The 18,032-nt window shown below is 52.5% G+C and overlaps 7 protein-coding genes across 7 annotated transcripts; 4 read left to right on the forward strand and 3 right to left on the reverse strand.

The window, feature by feature from the left end:
* Nucleotides 1-2,403: 2,403 nt before the first annotated feature.
* On the forward strand, nt 2,404-3,579 carry J4E83_006111 (uncharacterized protein; the record flags this gene model as incomplete). The annotated part of the gene is made up of 1 exon (XM_049333026.1): nt 2,404-3,579. One exon carries the CDS (start codon nt 2,404-2,406, stop codon nt 3,577-3,579), a length of 1,176 nt encoding a protein of 391 aa, XP_049187716.1.
* Nucleotides 3,580-5,064: 1,485 nt separating this feature from the next.
* Nucleotides 5,065-6,573, forward strand: J4E83_006112 (uncharacterized protein; the record flags this gene model as incomplete). The annotated part of the gene is made up of 4 exons (XM_049333027.1): nt 5,065-5,126; nt 5,251-5,331; nt 5,399-6,208; nt 6,261-6,573. 4 exons carry the CDS (start codon nt 5,065-5,067, stop codon nt 6,571-6,573), a joined length of 1,266 nt encoding a protein of 421 aa, XP_049187717.1.
* A 756-nt stretch (nt 6,574-7,329) lies between these two features.
* J4E83_006113 (uncharacterized protein) lies at nt 7,330-9,013 on the forward strand (the record flags this gene model as incomplete). The annotated part of the gene is made up of 5 exons (XM_049333028.1): nt 7,330-7,515; nt 7,564-7,688; nt 7,758-8,069; nt 8,175-8,435; nt 8,485-9,013. The coding sequence occupies 5 exons, from the start codon at nt 7,330-7,332 to the stop codon at nt 9,011-9,013; spliced, it is 1,413 nt and encodes a 470-aa protein (XP_049187718.1).
* Nucleotides 9,014-9,497: 484 nt separating this feature from the next.
* Nucleotides 9,498-10,493, reverse strand: J4E83_006114 (uncharacterized protein; the record flags this gene model as incomplete). Its single annotated transcript, XM_049333029.1, has 1 exon — nt 9,498-10,493. One exon carries the CDS (start codon nt 10,491-10,493, stop codon nt 9,498-9,500), a length of 996 nt encoding a protein of 331 aa, XP_049187719.1.
* Nucleotides 10,494-11,293: 800 nt separating this feature from the next.
* Nucleotides 11,294-12,838, forward strand: J4E83_006115 (uncharacterized protein; the record flags this gene model as incomplete). The annotated part of the gene is made up of 1 exon (XM_049333030.1): nt 11,294-12,838. The coding sequence occupies one exon, from the start codon at nt 11,294-11,296 to the stop codon at nt 12,836-12,838; it is 1,545 nt and encodes a 514-aa protein (XP_049187720.1).
* A 66-nt stretch (nt 12,839-12,904) lies between these two features.
* On the reverse strand, nt 12,905-15,000 carry J4E83_006116 (uncharacterized protein; the record flags this gene model as incomplete). The annotated part of the gene is made up of 4 exons (XM_049333031.1): nt 12,905-13,833; nt 13,895-14,146; nt 14,198-14,364; nt 14,420-15,000. The coding sequence occupies 4 exons, from the start codon at nt 14,998-15,000 to the stop codon at nt 12,905-12,907; spliced, it is 1,929 nt and encodes a 642-aa protein (XP_049187721.1).
* Nucleotides 15,001-15,989: 989 nt separating this feature from the next.
* Nucleotides 15,990-17,495, reverse strand: J4E83_006117 (uncharacterized protein; the record flags this gene model as incomplete). The annotated part of the gene is made up of 1 exon (XM_049333032.1): nt 15,990-17,495. One exon carries the CDS (start codon nt 17,493-17,495, stop codon nt 15,990-15,992), a length of 1,506 nt encoding a protein of 501 aa, XP_049187722.1.
* Nucleotides 17,496-18,032: the final 537 nt, after the last annotated feature.

The raw sequence follows: 18,032 nt of genomic DNA on the forward strand, positions 1-18,032 counted from the left end.
GCAGAGCTGCGGCGATGGGAGCCTGGAAGTAAGAGTGGTCGGTACGGGATGTGCGCATGTGCTTAGAACAGGCGTGGCAGGGTTGAATCGTACCATCTTGGAGGAGCCGTGGGTGTTGAGCGTCGGGGTTTAGTGGACGAGTTGCTGTATGCGACAGTTTGCTGCGGCTCTGCGTGAGCAAGGGTCACCTGTGTCTGTGCGTTAATGTCCTTCTCGTCTCAGATAGGAGAAGCGAGTTGAGGTCCAGGCTGCCACAATATGACGTAATAGTGGAGTTTCAAGTGAATAACCACGGTACTGCGATGACCTGTAAACGACGAGTCACTCACAACCCCTATAATGCCAATGAGATAACGATGGTAAGCCCCCTTCTAACGAAGGGCCCCAAAGAAAGAGGTGTGAAGTAGAGTAGCAGAGCTATCGCATGGCTTGTTAAGATGGATAGAAGCTGGGTCCATCAGCATGGTAACCAAATTCGGCCGGCCTTCACGGAGACGCACCTCATATGAGCGTAAACTGAACATACGCGCTGAAGTCGACGTTATTATCAAAGCGCAAGTCTGCAAGTTCTTACGACAATGTAGTCTTACCAGTCATTCGTTTTCGTACTTCGTTGACGGGGATGGGCATTTGATCCTCAAGCGTACATGATATCGGGTGGTAATGCCAGGTACTGATGGAACCGGCAGAAAGTGAAGTCGGTAGTTACCACACGAAACCGCCCGACTTCAGAGCGCCGCTTTCCATATTTCTTTCTGGAAACGTCCGATGTGTATGAGACAACTAAGGAAAGAATAGGAGTGCTTGACCAGCCAATCCGAGAGGTAGCCAGCTTATGACGCAATGCATCCTTTCAGTCACCGTAATGGCATTCTGTCTAATTATACCCCCTACTTGAAGTTCGCAGGCTGTCCATCTGAAACACATGCACGCATTCACAAGGGTAAGGCCAAAGTACATGCTCCCAAGACGTGCCGACGGAATAAGCAAGACTGTTGGTGGAAAGGTTCGGCGACTTGTGATGGCAATACAGATAGGAGACCAAAAAGAAGCAAAGAAACAGTCTAACGGTGATGTCATGGATTATATTGCGAGGTTTAGCATGCCGACAGAGCCGAGTGAGGGAGGTCGATATATAATGGGAAGAGATGCCCACTTGGCGAGGCTGAGACCGAAATGTCGCAGTACGTCCACCCTAGCATTCTAACGACGTACAAGCTCTTCCAGTACATATCTTGAGAATCCACTCACTATCCAGTTTGGAGACATGAACGCAGGTCTTGTACCAGACGTCGCAACAGGTACGCCACGTGCCAGCTGCGCAATACGATGTACACGCGCTTGCCTTGCCAAAAAGTCTGGTCAGTCCATCATGGCTCCTCACACGCGCTCCAAGACGAGTCGGCACTTTACCAGCAAAAGCATCGGAATCATTCACAGATTGGTCCGGACCAAATGACCGTGCAGTCCGTTCTCCATCGGCATGATCTATCTTCCGCACAGCTGAGGCACGTGGCGCGGTACGGCTCTCCCGTGGCTGCCACGATGTTCCACACATGGCCGGACATTACTCGTTCATGGAAAAGTAAAGGCCATTCGGCAGTGCAATTGAATGACACCATATGGGCGACGAGACAGTTGGAGTCTTGCTTGTAGAGAAGAGGTCTCGAGGTGGGGGGTGCCATGCAGGCAATACGCTAGTCAAGGCCGCGGCAAAAACGAGGCTGGGATCACGCCACGAAGAGAGCCGTTGCATGAGCACCAACACATACGCCACGAATACTGCATCGCATCGTCCATCACCGACCCGGAATCTTTTGAATCGCAGCAATGTGCATTGCTGACAGTCAGTGATAGAGTCGAGAGGACAGTTTTGCGTGGTGTGGACGTGATCGTCGTACCGCAATCTTCGCATCCATGGACGATCGTTTAGATGAGGGGCCGCATGAGAACCGTGGTACTGCTCCGGGTCCTCACAGGGGGACTGTTGTACAAATAGATTCTGCGACGCCTCAAGCAATAGCAGTACAGAACAGCATGTCGATTTCCTCATGGCTGTCGTCATTGACGCAGCATGGATCCAAGCCACCAGTTATGCTCAAAGCTAGAAGCTCGGATGCATTCATCATCGGGACTGTGTCTTTGGCCGTCTTTACAGTAAGTCCTCAATGCGGGTGTAGCTAGGTGCAGAACAAGAGCTGATTCAAGAAGGACATGTTTCTGTACGGCGTCATTGTACCCGTCATCCCATTCGCAATACGTTCGCGTAGTCATGTCGAGGAAGACCAAGTTCAGTACTGGGTCTCGGTACTGGTTGCCGTATATGGCGCCGCTCTTCTTGCATTCTCGCCCATATGCGGATGGCTTGCGGACCGCGGGTCGACGCGTCGCTTTCCGCTTCTGATGGGCTTGTTCGTTCTCTTAGGAGCTACAATCCTGCTGAACCTTGGTAACTCGACTGGAGCTTTGATTGTCGGAAGGCTCCTGCAGGGGGCTTCGGCAGCTGTGGTATGGGTCGTTGGCCTGGCCTTGTTGGCTGATACGGTTCCCCAGGAACGACTCGCAACTGCTGCTGGGTGGCTGACCATAGGCATGTCTATCGGAATGCTCATATCGCCTCTACTCGGTGGCATAGTCTATGACAAGGCTGGTTATAATGCCGTCTTCGGCATGTGCTATGCATTAGTCGGCTTGGATGTGATCCTCAGACTGTTGCTCGTGGAGAAGAAGGTGGCTGCGAGATGGGACGCAACGGTCATGGGACGCTCATCTGGCGAGGGAGACGCATCCTCAGAGGACAAAGAATTAGGCTCCATCGCCATCGCAAGTCGAAGCGACAGCTTAGGTCTTACCAGGACGACAACTCAGCGAGACGCGGCGTCTGCTGAAGCGCAACAAGAAAGTCCGCTTCGGCAACGTGTGCGCGATCGCCTTCCTCCAGTGCTTTCACTCTTGTATTCCCGACGCTTGCTTGCTTCGCTATTCTGTGCGCTCATTCAAGCAACATTGTTGACGGCCTTCGACTCTGTCCTCGCGATCCACGCCGCCAACACATTCAACTGGTCCTCGACAGGCGCTGCGCTTCTTTTCCTTCCGATCGTCATACCGAGTTTCCTCTCGCCGTTGTGGGGCTGGTTGAGTGACACATATGGAGGGCGCTATGTGGTTGTCGTGGGCTTTCTTGGGGGTTGCCCTCCCCTCGTCTGCCTCCGGTTTGTCGATGAGAACACAATGAAGGACAAGGTGCTGCTATGCGCGTTACTGGCGGTCACGGGGCTTTTTGTGGGCATGACGTTCGCGCCGGTCATGGCAGAGGTATCGGCTGTCGCTGAGGCCAAGGAAAGAAAGATGATCGCAGATGGACGCCCAGGATTCGGCAAAGGCGGTGCATTTGCGCAGGCTTACGCACTATACAACTCCGCGTTCGCTGCCGGCTGCATGGCGGGACCTCTGTTGGCCGGGTTTCTTGCGGAGGACAGCGGCTGGGGGACTATGGCGGGCGTCTTAGGCGCGCTGTCTGCTGTCACTGCCATCCCGGGTTTTCTCTGGCTAGGTGGATGGGTGCTAGCAAAGAACTAGGCACGGTCGATAGAATAGTGTCTCCGAACATCGGCCGCATACACAGACATCTAGTCGGTTGCACTCTGCATGTTGTGAGTCGTGATACATGGCGTCATTGCCTCGGCTTCGTCCCCACTGCCGTTGTTGCCCGACGCCTGGACCCTGCAACTGGCCGGGAGGCGCCACGCCACACCTTGATCGCACTCTCCCTCCTGTCTTCCACCACACGTCCATCTCCGCTCGCCACCGCCTGCATCGCTACATCGGCATCTCGCTGTCAAGCGCCTCATTGGGTCTTCGAAACAGGGTTCCATTTCATATGTGGCGATAGCATTTGCTCCTGCATCATCTCCGGCGCTCACCCCAATCTATCACTGCACATCCAGGTCCAATCGCCACTTCACCCGGGAGATGCATGCTGCGTGCAATCAAACCCCTTTTACAACTCTCTTTCCAAGATTTGCACCGCCAGTGCAGTTGCAGCAACAGAGTTCATTGGCCTCCGAAAACTAATGAGGGCCTTATACAATGCCATCACTACGTCATGCACCGAGAAGTAGACATAGGAGGCGCGGAGCAAACACCGCAACCCCGCTTGACAACAGGTTCCCTCTGACGGCCTGGAACAACGCATGGAGATAGGCGAGCGTGTTGCGATTCCCCTTCGACGATGTAATAGGTTGTCAAAAGATTAGTCTGCAGATCTGGGGTCAGATGGTCCATGCCACGCATCTTAGGTTCCAAGATCGTCAGGAACAGCCTCTCTGAGTACTAACACACGGTACTAACTTTACTCCGAACGCTTTAGGCTCGCATCCCACAGGCCGCTTGGTGCGTTAGAAGGGGTCCAACTTGATCAGGTGTTTCAGATTCAAGCAACTACCCACACCGCTACAAATCTCACCATGGCTGATGATCACTCCACGGCAAATTTTTCTACTTCAGGCTTCTCCACGGCAGTCACATTTCATGTGCGAGTATGCACTACAAGACGTCTAGTTTAGAATGCTCATCGCTACCAGAATCTGAGTGCGATGTAGGTCGTTCATTCGTGTAAACGCGTCACATGCGCCTCGGCGTGCTGAGCAAACCCGCCTCCTGACCGCGTCGTCATCCATGTAGCTTTCTGTCCCGATCCGCGTCTCCGGGGGAAGACGTTCACTACAATCCCCCAGATTGCGTTTCTAGTTAGATCGAAGGGTCCAACACCAATCACAACCCAGGAGTCCCGTGGGCTTACCAACTTAGATGCCCAGTTCGGACTAGAGGATATCCGTCACATGGCCATAACACAGCAGTCGCGACTCCATCGAGTTCGCTGCCTCCAGGAAAGCGCGCAAACTCCACCTTGGCCGCATCCACAGTGTTCGCTCGGCAACTTGTTAAATGCACTCACTTGGTCCCATCTACAGACATACCATCACATCTTATTTGGATTGAGCGCCACCGCATCTTCAGAGCTCGTACTGCTACCCTTGATTTCCAACAATACTACCCGACAACATGATTATCAGTCGTGCACTTACTGCGTTATCGCTATGCGCCGCCGCGATTGCAGCTCCAACGTAAGTCACGCGGACGATGCGGAAGAGAACGTCTTTCCTTTTCCGGCGATAGAGCAGTCACTTCCGCATTCGACACTCCTTTCGTCCCAACGCACATATGACGCAACCGCTAACCCATCTAAAGAGAGAAGCGCGGTGTCGACTTCAAGTGGGGGTCTGACAAGATTCGTGGTGTTAACATTGGTGGATGGTTGGTCTTGGAACCGTACGTATTCCCGAGAGTCTTCGTCACCAATCGCCACCCAGTTGTGTTGCTAACTATCTCTACGCAGTTGGATTACGCCTTCTATCTTTGATGGAGCGAACCAAGGCCGTCCGCAGAGGGACATCGTTGACGAATACACATTGGGCGAGAAGCTTGGTAGAGATGCGGCGGGAAGTATCCTACGCAAGCACTGGGACTCGTTCGTATCATGGCACGACTTCAACAAGATCAAGCAGTCAGGCTTCAATGTCGTTCGTATCCCCATCGGGTTCTGGGCATACGACACTTTTGGTACACCTTACGTCAGCGGTGCGAGTGTCTACATCGACGCTGCCATCGACTGGTCTCGAAGTCTAGGGCTGAAGATCATCATCGACCTCCATGGTGCACCAGGCTCTCAAAACGGATTCGACAACTCCGGCCAACGAATGGACTACCCTGGATGGCAACGTGGCGACACCGTAAAGCAGACTGTCCAAGTTCTACGGACAATCTCGCAAAAGTATGCTCGAACAGAGTATCAGGACGTCGTTGTCGGTATCCAACTGCTCAACGAGCCCGCGTTGTACACTGGCATCAGCGAAGACGTGACCAGGCAGTTCTATCGCGATGGCTACGGTCAGGTTCGTGAGGTTTCCGACACCCCAGTCATCATTCACGACGGGTTCAAGCCTCCGAACACGTGGAACGCCTTCCTCACTCCTTCGGATGCGAACGCGGTGAACGTCGCGGTTGACCACCACGAATATCAAGTGTTTGACAGCAATCTCCTCCGCATGTCACCCGCGGACCACGCACGCTACGCTTGCAGTAACTCTCAGACTATCGGCGGTGCGGACAAATGGACGTTTGTTGGCGAGTGGACATCGGCTATGACGTGAGCAGTCCGCATTCTTACAGTTTACAAGACGTCTACTAACGTGTACTAGGGATTGCGCAAAGTACCTCAACGGCTTCGACCGTGGCGCCCGCTACGATGGAACCCTCCCAGGCAGCTCCAGGATTGGATCTTGCGATTGGCAAAACGACCTATCACGGTGGTCAGCCTCCTACAAGGACGACAGCCGACGTTACATTGAAGCCCAGATCGCCGCTTTCGAGAGCAAGACTCAGGGCTGGTTCTGGTGGAACTTCAAGACGGAGGGTGCGGCTGAATGGGATGCATTCCGACTTATCGACGCTGGCGTCTTTCCGGCAATTAGAAACGGGCAGGTGGAGTATAAGTTCGCTCGTATTTGTTAGGAGCGGAATGGGACGGTGACTTATCAACCTCCGGGTAATTGGGGTGACACCTAGAGTCCTGGATAGACGGGGGCATCTACACGAGTAAGGTAACGCACGTTGTTCAGTTGATTGATGGGCTATATACCAGAATACTACGTTTGCGCGCATTCGGAGCTCAGATGTTCTGCACCGTGACAAAAGCAAGTCGCGCGAACCACGGGGATATGCGATCGCGTGACGTCCGCCAACCGTTGCACCGCTTCCGACCGGTATGACCTCCCAGCTGGAGAACTTATCGCCAGCCGCCAACGGAACACATTATGCGACAGCGCACAACGACGCCGCCAATAGTTCGCTATCTCTCCACAAAAAGCACGTTGTCGGCTCCAGTTCTTCCCCAGATTCCCAGCCAAAGGGCGCCGCTTGCGAACCTAGAACCAGGAATCCCACACACAATCTGCTGATCGGCGTCAAAAATGCGACCGAGAAGTCTTGGATAGTGTTCATTCTGACCGTATATTACGATAAGATCTGCAGGCCAAGCTTAGTGGCTGAACAAGCGGAGCGCGCATGTTTGCTATATTGTAGCACGGTGCGGGGAAAAGTCTTGGTGAGATCCTGTGCCAATACCACGCCAAGCAGTTGATTGGAACATGCGTGTGAACATACCATGCCACCCATCATGCATTCAAAAGGAAAGCGCATGCCCTCTGCATGCCGGCACGTTCTACCTGTTGACCTTTTCGAGAGAGACGCTCGAAAGTTTCAGCCAAAATGGACACAAAACGCCAACCCGTAGTCGAGCCGACAGACGAGAAGCCCACGATCGTGGCGCACTTGGAAGACAAGAGTGAGCTTGGTCCGGATAAGCATGCTGGTGCTGTGGACTACACCGGCGCAGAGGCGAAGACAGACCCAGAAGAGATTGCGCTCGTCAGGAAGATTGACTGGAGATTGATGGTACGTATTGCGAATACAGACGTAGGAAAACTGCTAATGTGATCGTAGCCAACACTATGCGTCATGTACTTCCTCAATTACGTTGATCGCAATGCCATCGCTCAAGCGCGGCTGAACAATCTGGAAGAGGATTTAGGAATGTCTGGCGTCCAGTTCAACACTTGTGTTAGCATGTTAGTATTACACGGAAACTCGCTCATACTCGAGGAGCAATAGTGACGGACAGGCTAACCTTCTTGCAGTCTCTTCGTGGGATATGTGCTTATGCAAATTCCGAGTAACATGCTTATTACTAGGATTCGTCCCGGTATCTACATGAGCAGTTGGATGTTCATCTGGGCCATCGTATCAGCTTGCACAGCGCTGGTTCAGAACTTCGGCGGACTGGTCGCATGCCGATTCTTCCTGGGTATTACTGAGGCACCCTTCTACCCTGGAGCCACGTACATGCTCTCGATCTTCTACACCAGGAAGGAAGTTGCGACACGTATCGCGTTGCTATACTGTGCGCAGATTCTGGCCACAGGCTTCAGTGGATTGATCGCAGCCGGAGTGTTCCAACTGGATGGCGCCCGAGGCATCTCAGGCTGGCGTTGGCTATTTATCATGAAAGTTCACCTTCTATTGCCTGAATATACATATCGCTAATGTATTAATAGCGAAGGAGCCGTAACCGCATTGGTCGCCATCTGGGGTTTCTTCATGCTTCCCAACACCCCACTTACCACGAGCTGGCTTAACCCACGCGAGCGCGAACTCGCCCATGCACGTATGGAGCGTGACCGAGTCGGCGATTCCACCGAGCCTGTCAGCATGATGGAGGGACTTAGGCAAGCGTGCCGCGACAAGAGGACGTGGCTGTTCTGTCTCATGCAGAACTTCCATCTCAGTGCTTGCTCGTTCAACTCTTTCTTCCCAACGTGAGTACATTCTAATACTCACGAGAAATCTCGCTGACGATGATGGTAGTGTCATCAAGACCCTCGGTTTCAACACAACGATTACTCTTCTACTGACCTGCCCTCCCTTCCTGCTTGCCGGCGCGGCAGGTATCGCTACAGGCTGGAGTTCAGGACGTATGCATGAGCGCACCTGGCATATCACTGGTGGACTACTAGTCGCCATTGTCGGATTCGTCATCGCTGCCAGCACGATGAACACAGCGGGTCGATACGTTGCCTGCTTCATCTTCCCCATGGGCGCGTATTCCGTCAACTCCGTCATCATCGGTTGGGCATCTTCGACCCTCAGTCAGACTAAAGAGAAGAAAGCTGTCGTTTTGGCAATGACAAACGTCGGAGGCCAGATCGGATACATCTACGGCGCTTACCTCTGGCCGGACACCGACAAGCCTCGATACGGAATCGGATTCGGTGCATCTGCTGGATTCGCGCTGTTGTCGATCGCTTGTGCCTGGGCGATTCGCGTGATGCTCATCAAGGAGAACCAGAGGCTTAAGGCGTCGACGAATGAGCGTGTTAACTTGTACGGATACTAGGCGGGTAGCTGAATTTGAGGGGAAGTCACAGACCGGACGTTGGCTTGCATTTGATGAGACGGTTTGGCATATCGCAGAGTATGTTATAGGCCAATATCTACGAACATTTGGGGAGAGCTACATACTTCGCTGTGCCACTCATCTCTTCAAATGAAAATGAACCATGTTGTTTTTTCCTCGTCGCTAGCTGATGTTTCATTAACTCGAGTCCCCAGGTGACAAGGAAGTGGAACAAAATTGCAGGCTGTCGGGGATGTCGCAGTTATGCCCTAGATGGTGCTTAATGCTGAACCAAATTCTAGAGCACATACCGCCCTAATCAGCCGTTAAGCAGTTGCAGCGTTCGCATCTCGCCCTGCAGTCCGTAAAACTGGGATGGCCATACAAGTGATCCATTCCCCATTATTCCACGTGACGCGCTACAGAAGGAAAACCTGATCCCCAAGCCGTGATCAATGCATCCAAGTGAAGCAGAGGCTACCGGTCAGACGAAAGAACTGTCTGAATGGCCGACAATGCTCCTCGCAGCAGGAAGACTTGAACGTAACGCCTCCATAAATATGACGTGGGCCTTTTTCTCAATCTCCCCACTGTATGTGCCTGCAAAATTCCGTTTCTTGTCAAGGAAGTCATCCCAGATAACGCGAATATCGAGGTTGGCGATCCCTGCGAGGTTTGCAAGTGCTCCAACCCCAGCTGGAAGCGGTGAACATTGAAGCAGATACATCCAATCTTCAGAGCGAGTCACTCTAACCCGTATGGCTCGTTCTGGGTCTCTTCGCCAGCAGTCGATGATGTCAAGACTGAGATCCAGTTTCTTGAGCGAAGGAAGCGTAATGGGTAGCAGCTGTATACCTCCTGCAATGTCGTTCCTGATCCGCATAACAATAAAGAGCTCTTCATAGGTCGTCATCGCTCCCAGTCGTGTGAAGTAATCAGAATAGGGCATCAGTATGGACGGGCTCACCATTTGTAGATGCTCGAAGCTTGTGGACTGAGTCGCCGGATTGATGAGACCATACACGGTGACCCGAGGCAGATAGGCATGCTTGATTTGCTGTCGAACTTCCATTGGGACCGAATTTCGGAAAGCACGGAGAAGGTATCGATGTGGCTGTGTATCGCTGCTGAAGGTCCACCGAAACGTTGATCCTGTAAGATACTCCACGGCCTGATGATACGCCTTGGCTGAGTACTGGTCCTTCAATTTCGTGAGGAGGTCGACAGCTGGTGCATGAAGCTGGCCTTCGTTATCGTGCAAAAGCCTGATCTGAATGTCGCTACTGTTGTCGCTCGCTGCCCATTTGAAGATTATCTGCTTGATCTCGAGTGGTAAGAGCTCGTCAAATGCCTTTGCGAATGACATATCCTTGGGAGACATGTCGGTGATTGAGTTGTGCTTGTGGTGAGCCGACTGAGCGTACTGTTGTTGAATACCGGAATTCGAGTCGAATTCTTTTCCTGATCGTGTGGTAGCCATAGGCTCGGTGGGGTGGTAGAAAAAGAACAAAAGCCCTGGAGTGTCTGGGTGTGGCCCAAGGAGTGGAATTGCAAAGCCTCGTTGGGCTAGCAGATTTCCTATCTAGGTATTGTTGTATCAAGCTCTACTCTCCCCTTCACTAGTCACCCTCACCATGTCACCTCACTTGACGTAGGTGAGCATCTAATCGCGTGAGGAACGACTGCCCACGGCGACGATAGTGAAACGCGACATTGTAATAAAGTATTTCCCTCGATTACGTGTACGAACCCACAAGCCTACGAAGACTAATAATATCCGTCGTTGTCGAAATGTTGTTTGTTTGAGATGCGTTCACTTCACGTATCGGGTGGGTAACACTGTTGCTGTAGGCACGCGACGCGCTCTCGAAAGCGCAGGAGCCTGGCGATGACGAAACCTGGCCCCACTTTCACCGCGGGGCAGACTCGGCCGCGCAGCATCTCCAAACCAGCACAGCAAATGTCGGTAGTAACGCCGTTAAGGTCTCTCAAAAATGATCTAGAACGCGGTTTGATGGCGTCGCGCGTATGCAGGCAGCGCCACAGGTGAGTCAGGCAAGATGTAGCTTCCAAGCTTAAACCCGTCTCGGGTTTAACGCCCACACTAGCAACGCGGGTGGTCACCAGTCTTTTGTAGGATGAGATCTTTTCCGTGCTTTTCCGTTTCTCTTCATCTTTTCTTTTCGACATCTATAAGCAGTTGACGTTGAGTTTGCCTTCTTACGAAACGTCAACTCGCGTTCTCTGATCCAACACGCGGCACAGTCCAACATTGCCACCATGGCTCCGACGGCGATATCGCGGATCGCTGGATTTCTCGGCATCACATCACTCAACGCGACTGGACGAGATGCATACATCATCATCACACTGCGATCGTTGAGAATGTTCACGGCCGGCATTCCGTCGCTGATTCTCGCCCTCTTCTTCTCCTCGCTCAAATTTCCGGATTCGAGGATTGGGGTCTTCATGACATTGACATTGCTCGGAGATGTCCTATTGTCATTGCTGCTTACTCTCGTGGCGGACAAAATAGGCAGGAGAAAGATTCTGTTCATGGGCAGTGTGATGATGGCTTGTTCAGGCGTCGCATTTGCGCTGTCGGAGAACTTTTTCATTCTTTTGGTTGCGGCGGTGTTCGGCATCATTTCTGTCACCGGTGCTGACTGTGGTCCTTTTAGGGCTGTCGAGGAGAGCATGTTGAGTGGCCTAACGGACGAGACAACAAGAAGCGATGTACTCTCGTGGTATGTCACAGCGACAACATTGGCAGGGGCCATTGGCGCAGAAGTCGCAGGGAGAACGGTAAATGCTCTCGAGAAGAGCAGCGGTAATGTGACCAAGGCATACCATGCCCTGTTCTGGGGCTATGCAGCCTTCGGAGTGCTTGGGAGCATCCTTTGTCTGGGTTTGAGTAGCAGATGCGAGGCTGCAGGTGAGAAGCGGGCGGAGATGCAAGAGCGAGGACGTGGTGGGGACCATGGCGAAGAGGAAGAAGTGCTACTGGAGGCGATGACACCCAGCACCACGGACGGTTTCGACCAAGACCGCGAGCACGTAGGAAGACCAGCGGGTGTCAGGAATCCGCCATCGCAAAAGAAAGCAAGCTACTTTAGTCAGATCTCGCAGAGTACACGATCCGTCATGTACAAGCTCTGGATCCTCTTAGCTGTTGACAGTCTAGCAGACGGCATGACGCCTTACTCCTTGATGAACTATTACGTCGACCAAAAGTTCCACGTCTCGAAGTCAACGCTTGGGGATATCACCTCGGCTTCGCAGTTTCTCTGTGCAGTTGGGGCTATCTTCGCCGGACCATTGGCCAAACGCATAGGTCTCATCAACACCATGGTCTTCACTCACCTCCCATCATCGATCGCCAGCGGCTTCATCCCATTACCGTCAAAAGTCGGTTGGACAGTAGGCCTACTGCTATTCCGAGCTTCTCTCAATAGCATGGATCAAGCACCGCGTACAGCTTTCATTGCAGCAGTCGTGAAGCCTGAAGAGCGTACGGGTGTCATGGGCATCACTAGTATGCTGCGCACGTTGGCTATGAGCGTCGGGCCATCAATCACAGGCTTCCTCTCCGGTAGCGATAACTTCTGGGTGGCCTTCGTGGCTACGAGTATCTGTAGGATCACCTACGATATTGGATTATGGATGTTGTTCGTAAACGTCAAGGTAGAGAAGGACGTTGGGAGAGAAGACGATAGGGATAGCGTCGATGATGATGCTTGGAATGGATTGCTCAGCGACACAGAAAGTGACATCAGTAGCGAGGGGAGAAAGAGCAAGGATATTGATCGCGAAAGTAGGGTATAACCCAAAGATTGTATTGAGTGAGGTGTTGTTTTGCTTATCGAAGCATGATCACCATCGCCTTTCAAACTAGCATGCAGCCTTCTCTGCTCCAAGCATTGTGCTATCCCGATTATCAGTAAACAATTTGACCTTTACCGCTCTTGCCTGTCTCTTCTGAGCTGGCAAACTATCTTTAGTACCGAACCTCTCCTTAGTATGATGATCCAAGCCGTGTAATAACGGCACAAGCGCACTGCTTTTCCACACTTGCGTACCAGACGTATGCGTCATCGTCATCGTCGCGAGCAAGAAGACCAGAGTGGCCACGACAGCCGCGATCGGTAAGACAGCAAAACCCCACCGGATGTGGACATAGGACTCTACCGTTATCGACTTGCCGTTCGTATCCACAGCGCCATTGAAGCCGCGAAAAGCGGTTGTCATAGATACGGCCAAGTCGCTCATAAGCATATTGAGTCCGTCGGCGTACTCGTAGTAGTTCCAGTAGAACGCTGTGACAATATCCGTGTCGAAGAAAGTCTCGCCTGATGAGATACCAACTGTGAGATTGACAACTACAGCACGGTCTGGGTCTGTGACGCTTCGGGTGAAATCGCTAGTTGTACGGGTGGCGGAACCGTTGGTAAAGATTGCACTAAACCATCCGCGTATGCTCAAAAGCGCTTCCATGCCGAGCAAGTACGCAGTGTCATCGGACTTGCCAGTGATGTAAACACCATAGTCGGCGGCAGGATCGGGGGAGCTCATGTCGATGACAGTGTGGTTGAGAACAGAGTGCGTGACATTCTCTTGGTGCGTACCGTTTGTGACCGATGCGGACAGCGTATTTGCACATGCTTGCAGGCTGCATTGTGACGCCCAAGGGTTCAGAGCGTTGGGTGTATCTTGAAGCTCTGTACCCATGAAGATGAGTCGGATTATCGTGGAGTGGGGCATGTCGCCATACGCCGACGGGATGAAGGATGTCATACTGAATACATCGGAGCTCGTGTTGACTAAAAAACAGTGTAAGCAATAAGTACCCGCCAATCTGTAGTTTGCACATGTGAAACTTACGATGAGCTCCTTGTGGTACTTGCCATCCGCATGAGGACATGTTTGGCGATGCGCCCAATTCAGCTGGACAATAGCGCGTCATGAGCGGAGTGATGTCTGTGCACTCATGGCAAACAGCGAGCGTCTCGAAGGGTTCCCAGGTGCAAGTACCACTCTGGCACTTGAATGGTAGTGACGCAGCAGGTCTATTGTTCTCCGCGAACAAGCCGTTGTAGACTGCGGCTTTAAGTGGGAGAATTGGCACGAAACCCGCTAGAAACCTACGTCAACGAATGATATCGAAATGCGCTTGATGGGACTTACTCGTGCTGGTGTTACCCGGTAACGCAGGGGTGAAGTTGAGGGCTCTAGGCATGATGGCGCCAAAGTCACTTTCCACGTTACGAATTTTGTAAGTTGCGATCTGCTGCGCGAAAGGTCCAAGGGCGAGACCTATGACAGCGACGATAGCGCCGAAAGACCCGAGAAATCTGATCGAGCATTCGTCAGTCATCTGTCAACCATGTCTTGAGCTGAGAAATGTACCCTCCTCTGGCAGTCGCCAGCAGTTTGATAGAGCCCCACGAACCACGACTAGCGTCATCGAAGGCCTCCATGTCAGACAATGGAGCCGATGTCTGCTTGAAACGGATCCATTTCGCCTGCGATAGTCCACTCGACAGGCAAACCGACATTGCAGCGTTTGCAAAAGTAGCCAACAGGGCAATGAGAGCGTTCAAAGTTATGCTATAAGGCCAGTCTGGCAATGCGTGTCCATTGTATTTGGCTACCACGCCGACAATAGCGGCGACAGCACCCAGCCCGATTGCGACAGCCATGATCTCGAAGGCCCAAGACCGCGCACGGGACGCGCCAGCCTTGCTGTCAGACTTTGTGCTACATACCTCTGACGACGTCACAGCCGTGCTGTTGGTAGACGAACTCCAATGCGTTACATGCTTCTTGATAGAAGGTGATTTAACAGTCGAACGTGGACTCGTGGGGCTGAAATCGAAGTCTCGTATCTCTTCATAGTTTTGCAGGGTGGACGAAGGCGGAGTGTAGTCCTCGTTGACCGGCGTCACTTCCACGTTGTGCTGTAATTTGGGTAGTTGCTGGTACGCCATCGCGAGGCTGAGGCTGAGGCTGAAGCATATAGTACCCGAAGATGAGCCCTAATCGCAGTGTTTCACAATGCGGCGAAATGCTCAGGTCTGAGTAACCTAGATATCTATGGATATATAAGGGATTTCCGCTTTGGTCAGCCGCTGTATAGTGCCGCTCCTCCCAAGCGTGATAAGCACAGACAGCCCGCTATCAAGAAATGGTAAGCTTATGCCGCCATGCCCACGTTTGGGGTTCAGCTCATACAGCGCCACATCGATGCAGCTTTGTGGTGCAGGCGTACTGGTTCTTATTCGCCAGTCATGCTGCAAAGATTACCTGCCATATGCGAGGCCCTTGTATTAGGCACTGATTGTCTTGGAAACAATGGAGGATGTTGGCGATAAGCAAGGTGGCGGCGCAGTATGTTCATGGCAGATCGGCCATGAGTACCTCGTGGAGCAAGCGTAGTAGATGATCGGCAAGACCATGCAGAAGCTCTAGATTGCATTCACCTCTCGGTATCCATACTCCGAGCCTGATCCGCATCATTGGCAAGCATCCTCACTATATATAGAGAAGCTACTGCGATGCCCGCACTTTCCGCCCCATCCTCGGTCGACATAGCTTCATCCGGCGTTTGCAATCTTGGCAAGATATGCCTGCAGAGATGCGCTAGAGCACCATTTGATGGTACATGGTATGCGAACAGGTCTTATCGCGCGGGGCTCGCGCAATGTCTAGGAAGGATTGCCGTGCATATCGTGGTGGAAAGGGCCTCCCTGGTGGCTGTCGAGAGGTGGGGCCGAACACCACCTGGACACTTGAGCCGGCTTGGCGCAGACATAAGATCAGCATCAACAGACAACCCATTCTGCACTTTTGTCGATGTATGCCACTATACAGAACAGGCTAAGCCGCACAGATTCCAGTGTGGGGTGTGGACGCAGAGCGACAGGGTGGCATTGCCGTGGACAGAGGTATGGTTGCTTCGTCAAAGCATGGCGAATGCTCAGAAGTCTTCGTCTTCGTCATCGAAGTCGTCCTCGGCTAAGGTGGCCGCGGCGTTCGTAGCATCCAGGTAGGCTTTGATATGCGCGATGGTTTGCTTCTGAGCCTTCCACCTTATCAGGTTCTGGCTCTCGCGATCCACGACTTCCTTGGACCAAGTCATCGGATTGGGATCAACGTCATGATCGATTTCCATACGACCTAGGCTTAGATTTGGTAACCCGAGCAAGCTCTCCTGCCATTTCTTGAATTGCTCGTCGACCTCCGCCACTTCCGTGTGCATTGTAGCTCTTTCCTCTTTCATTGTGTACAATGCATCTCGTTCCCGAGATGACATTGAAGCTTCTCTTCGCAAGAGCATGAGGGTTTGAGCGGCATTGCGCTCGGCAAGTTCCACATCTTCGTAGTCCCGGATAACTGTCATCGAAGAGTATTTGCCCCATAATGGGGTCATGTTGTCCATCTTCCAAATGTCTCTACCGTGCTTATTGTTACGTGGATTCAACTTCGAACGATAGCGCTTACGTCGCATGTCTCGAAGGCCGTCCTCTAGATGGCTGTATGTAAATTCGTCTTCCTCGGTGTCTTTGAGTAACAGGTTCAGAGCTCGTTCTTCTCGAAAGACATTCTTCAGCATACGCTTCCAATTCGTAACCCGGACAATGATGGTGTCTTCGTCTTCGCGCTCCGCCAGTTCAATATCCACGTCTTGCTCGTCTGCCACGCCAAAATCCACAACCGTTGGGCCTACTTTGACACACCAACGTAGCTGCCCGTGCACTGAAGATGGCTTTCGTAAATCAAGACATTGTACGGTATGGTGCCACCACGGATTGTCGGCTTCAATCTCGCCGACACTGCGGACAAACGTGTCATACCATGACTCCTTGATGCGAAAGTACGCATTTTGTGGATCCCATACGGCTTGGCTGCCCACGCGCTCGTCTAGACGTTCGAAAGTCGCGTGGACAAATGCCAAGTCCCAGTAATCCGGCGCATTGAGTTGCTCCATGAGTTGACCTTCATTCGGTCCGAGATAGCCGATCAACTCCACACGTTGGATGTGATAATAAAGCACAGACGTGTCGATCACGTCTTTGAAGGCTTTGCATACGAGCCGGTGGTCCAAGATGTCCGCTGGGTCGGCGTTGTCAAGGACGGTCAAAACGACTTCGGCAGGTAGAGTCGGTAGCTGAGATGGGGATGCTTTCTGGCTTGCTGCAAGGCTGCTCAAAAGTAACTCGTGATCTCTGCCCTTCTCTGGTGGCTGAAATGTAGCTGGAAGATTGGACGGATCGCTCTCGTTGTCTTCTTCATCGTCGTCGTCGTCCAGGACCACACGACGCACTCTTTTGTGTGTTGTTGTGGGTGAAACGTCGTCAGATCCCGAATCGGAGTCGTCCACAACTAGCGGTCGTTTGCGAGGAGATATTTGAGGAGCTCCAACACTCTCCTTCTCGCTCTCGGACTCCTCACGAACAATCCGGCGATTCTGGGGGCTGACCATCTCGCATGTGACTTGCGTTGGCAGGGAAGGCAGGGTGAATGACGATGTGCACGAGTTAGATGCAAACGGTATTGGGATGATGTATTTCCAGTGGAACTGAGGTCAGTGGTGATAACACGTTGGTGTTGATGCAAACAGGAGAGCACAAAGAGCGAGGTGGGCCAGCCCGAAGCCGGCGGGGACTGCTGCAGGAACCCGGGGGGTCCATCCAATCACGCACCGAACTGCCGGTGGTGACCGACCCCAGCGTCATCACTTTCCTTGTTTCTCCAGTGTCTGCGCGTTTGAGTTGTAGCGCTGGTCCATTCGCACTCGTCTCGTAATAATCCGGTAGCAATGATTTTGGGGCGTACTTTGGCTGGGTGTATAATGACGACGCCAATTTGGCGGCGGGAGTGATCGTGTTCCGTCTCCGTCTTCAACGTGACTGTTCAGCACATTTTACGTGTTCGTCGTGCTCAAAATAGCGTACGCTGTTCCAGATATCGCGAACACGACTGGAGTTTGGCGATTAAAGGAATTGGGGTTCGGCGCTTT

The sequence above is a fragment of the Alternaria metachromatica genome (genome assembly GCF_023757995.1).
Source record: "Alternaria metachromatica strain BMP 0045 chromosome Unknown scaffold_13, whole genome shotgun sequence".
Classification (NCBI taxonomy): Eukaryota; Fungi; Ascomycota; class Dothideomycetes; order Pleosporales; family Pleosporaceae; genus Alternaria; species Alternaria metachromatica.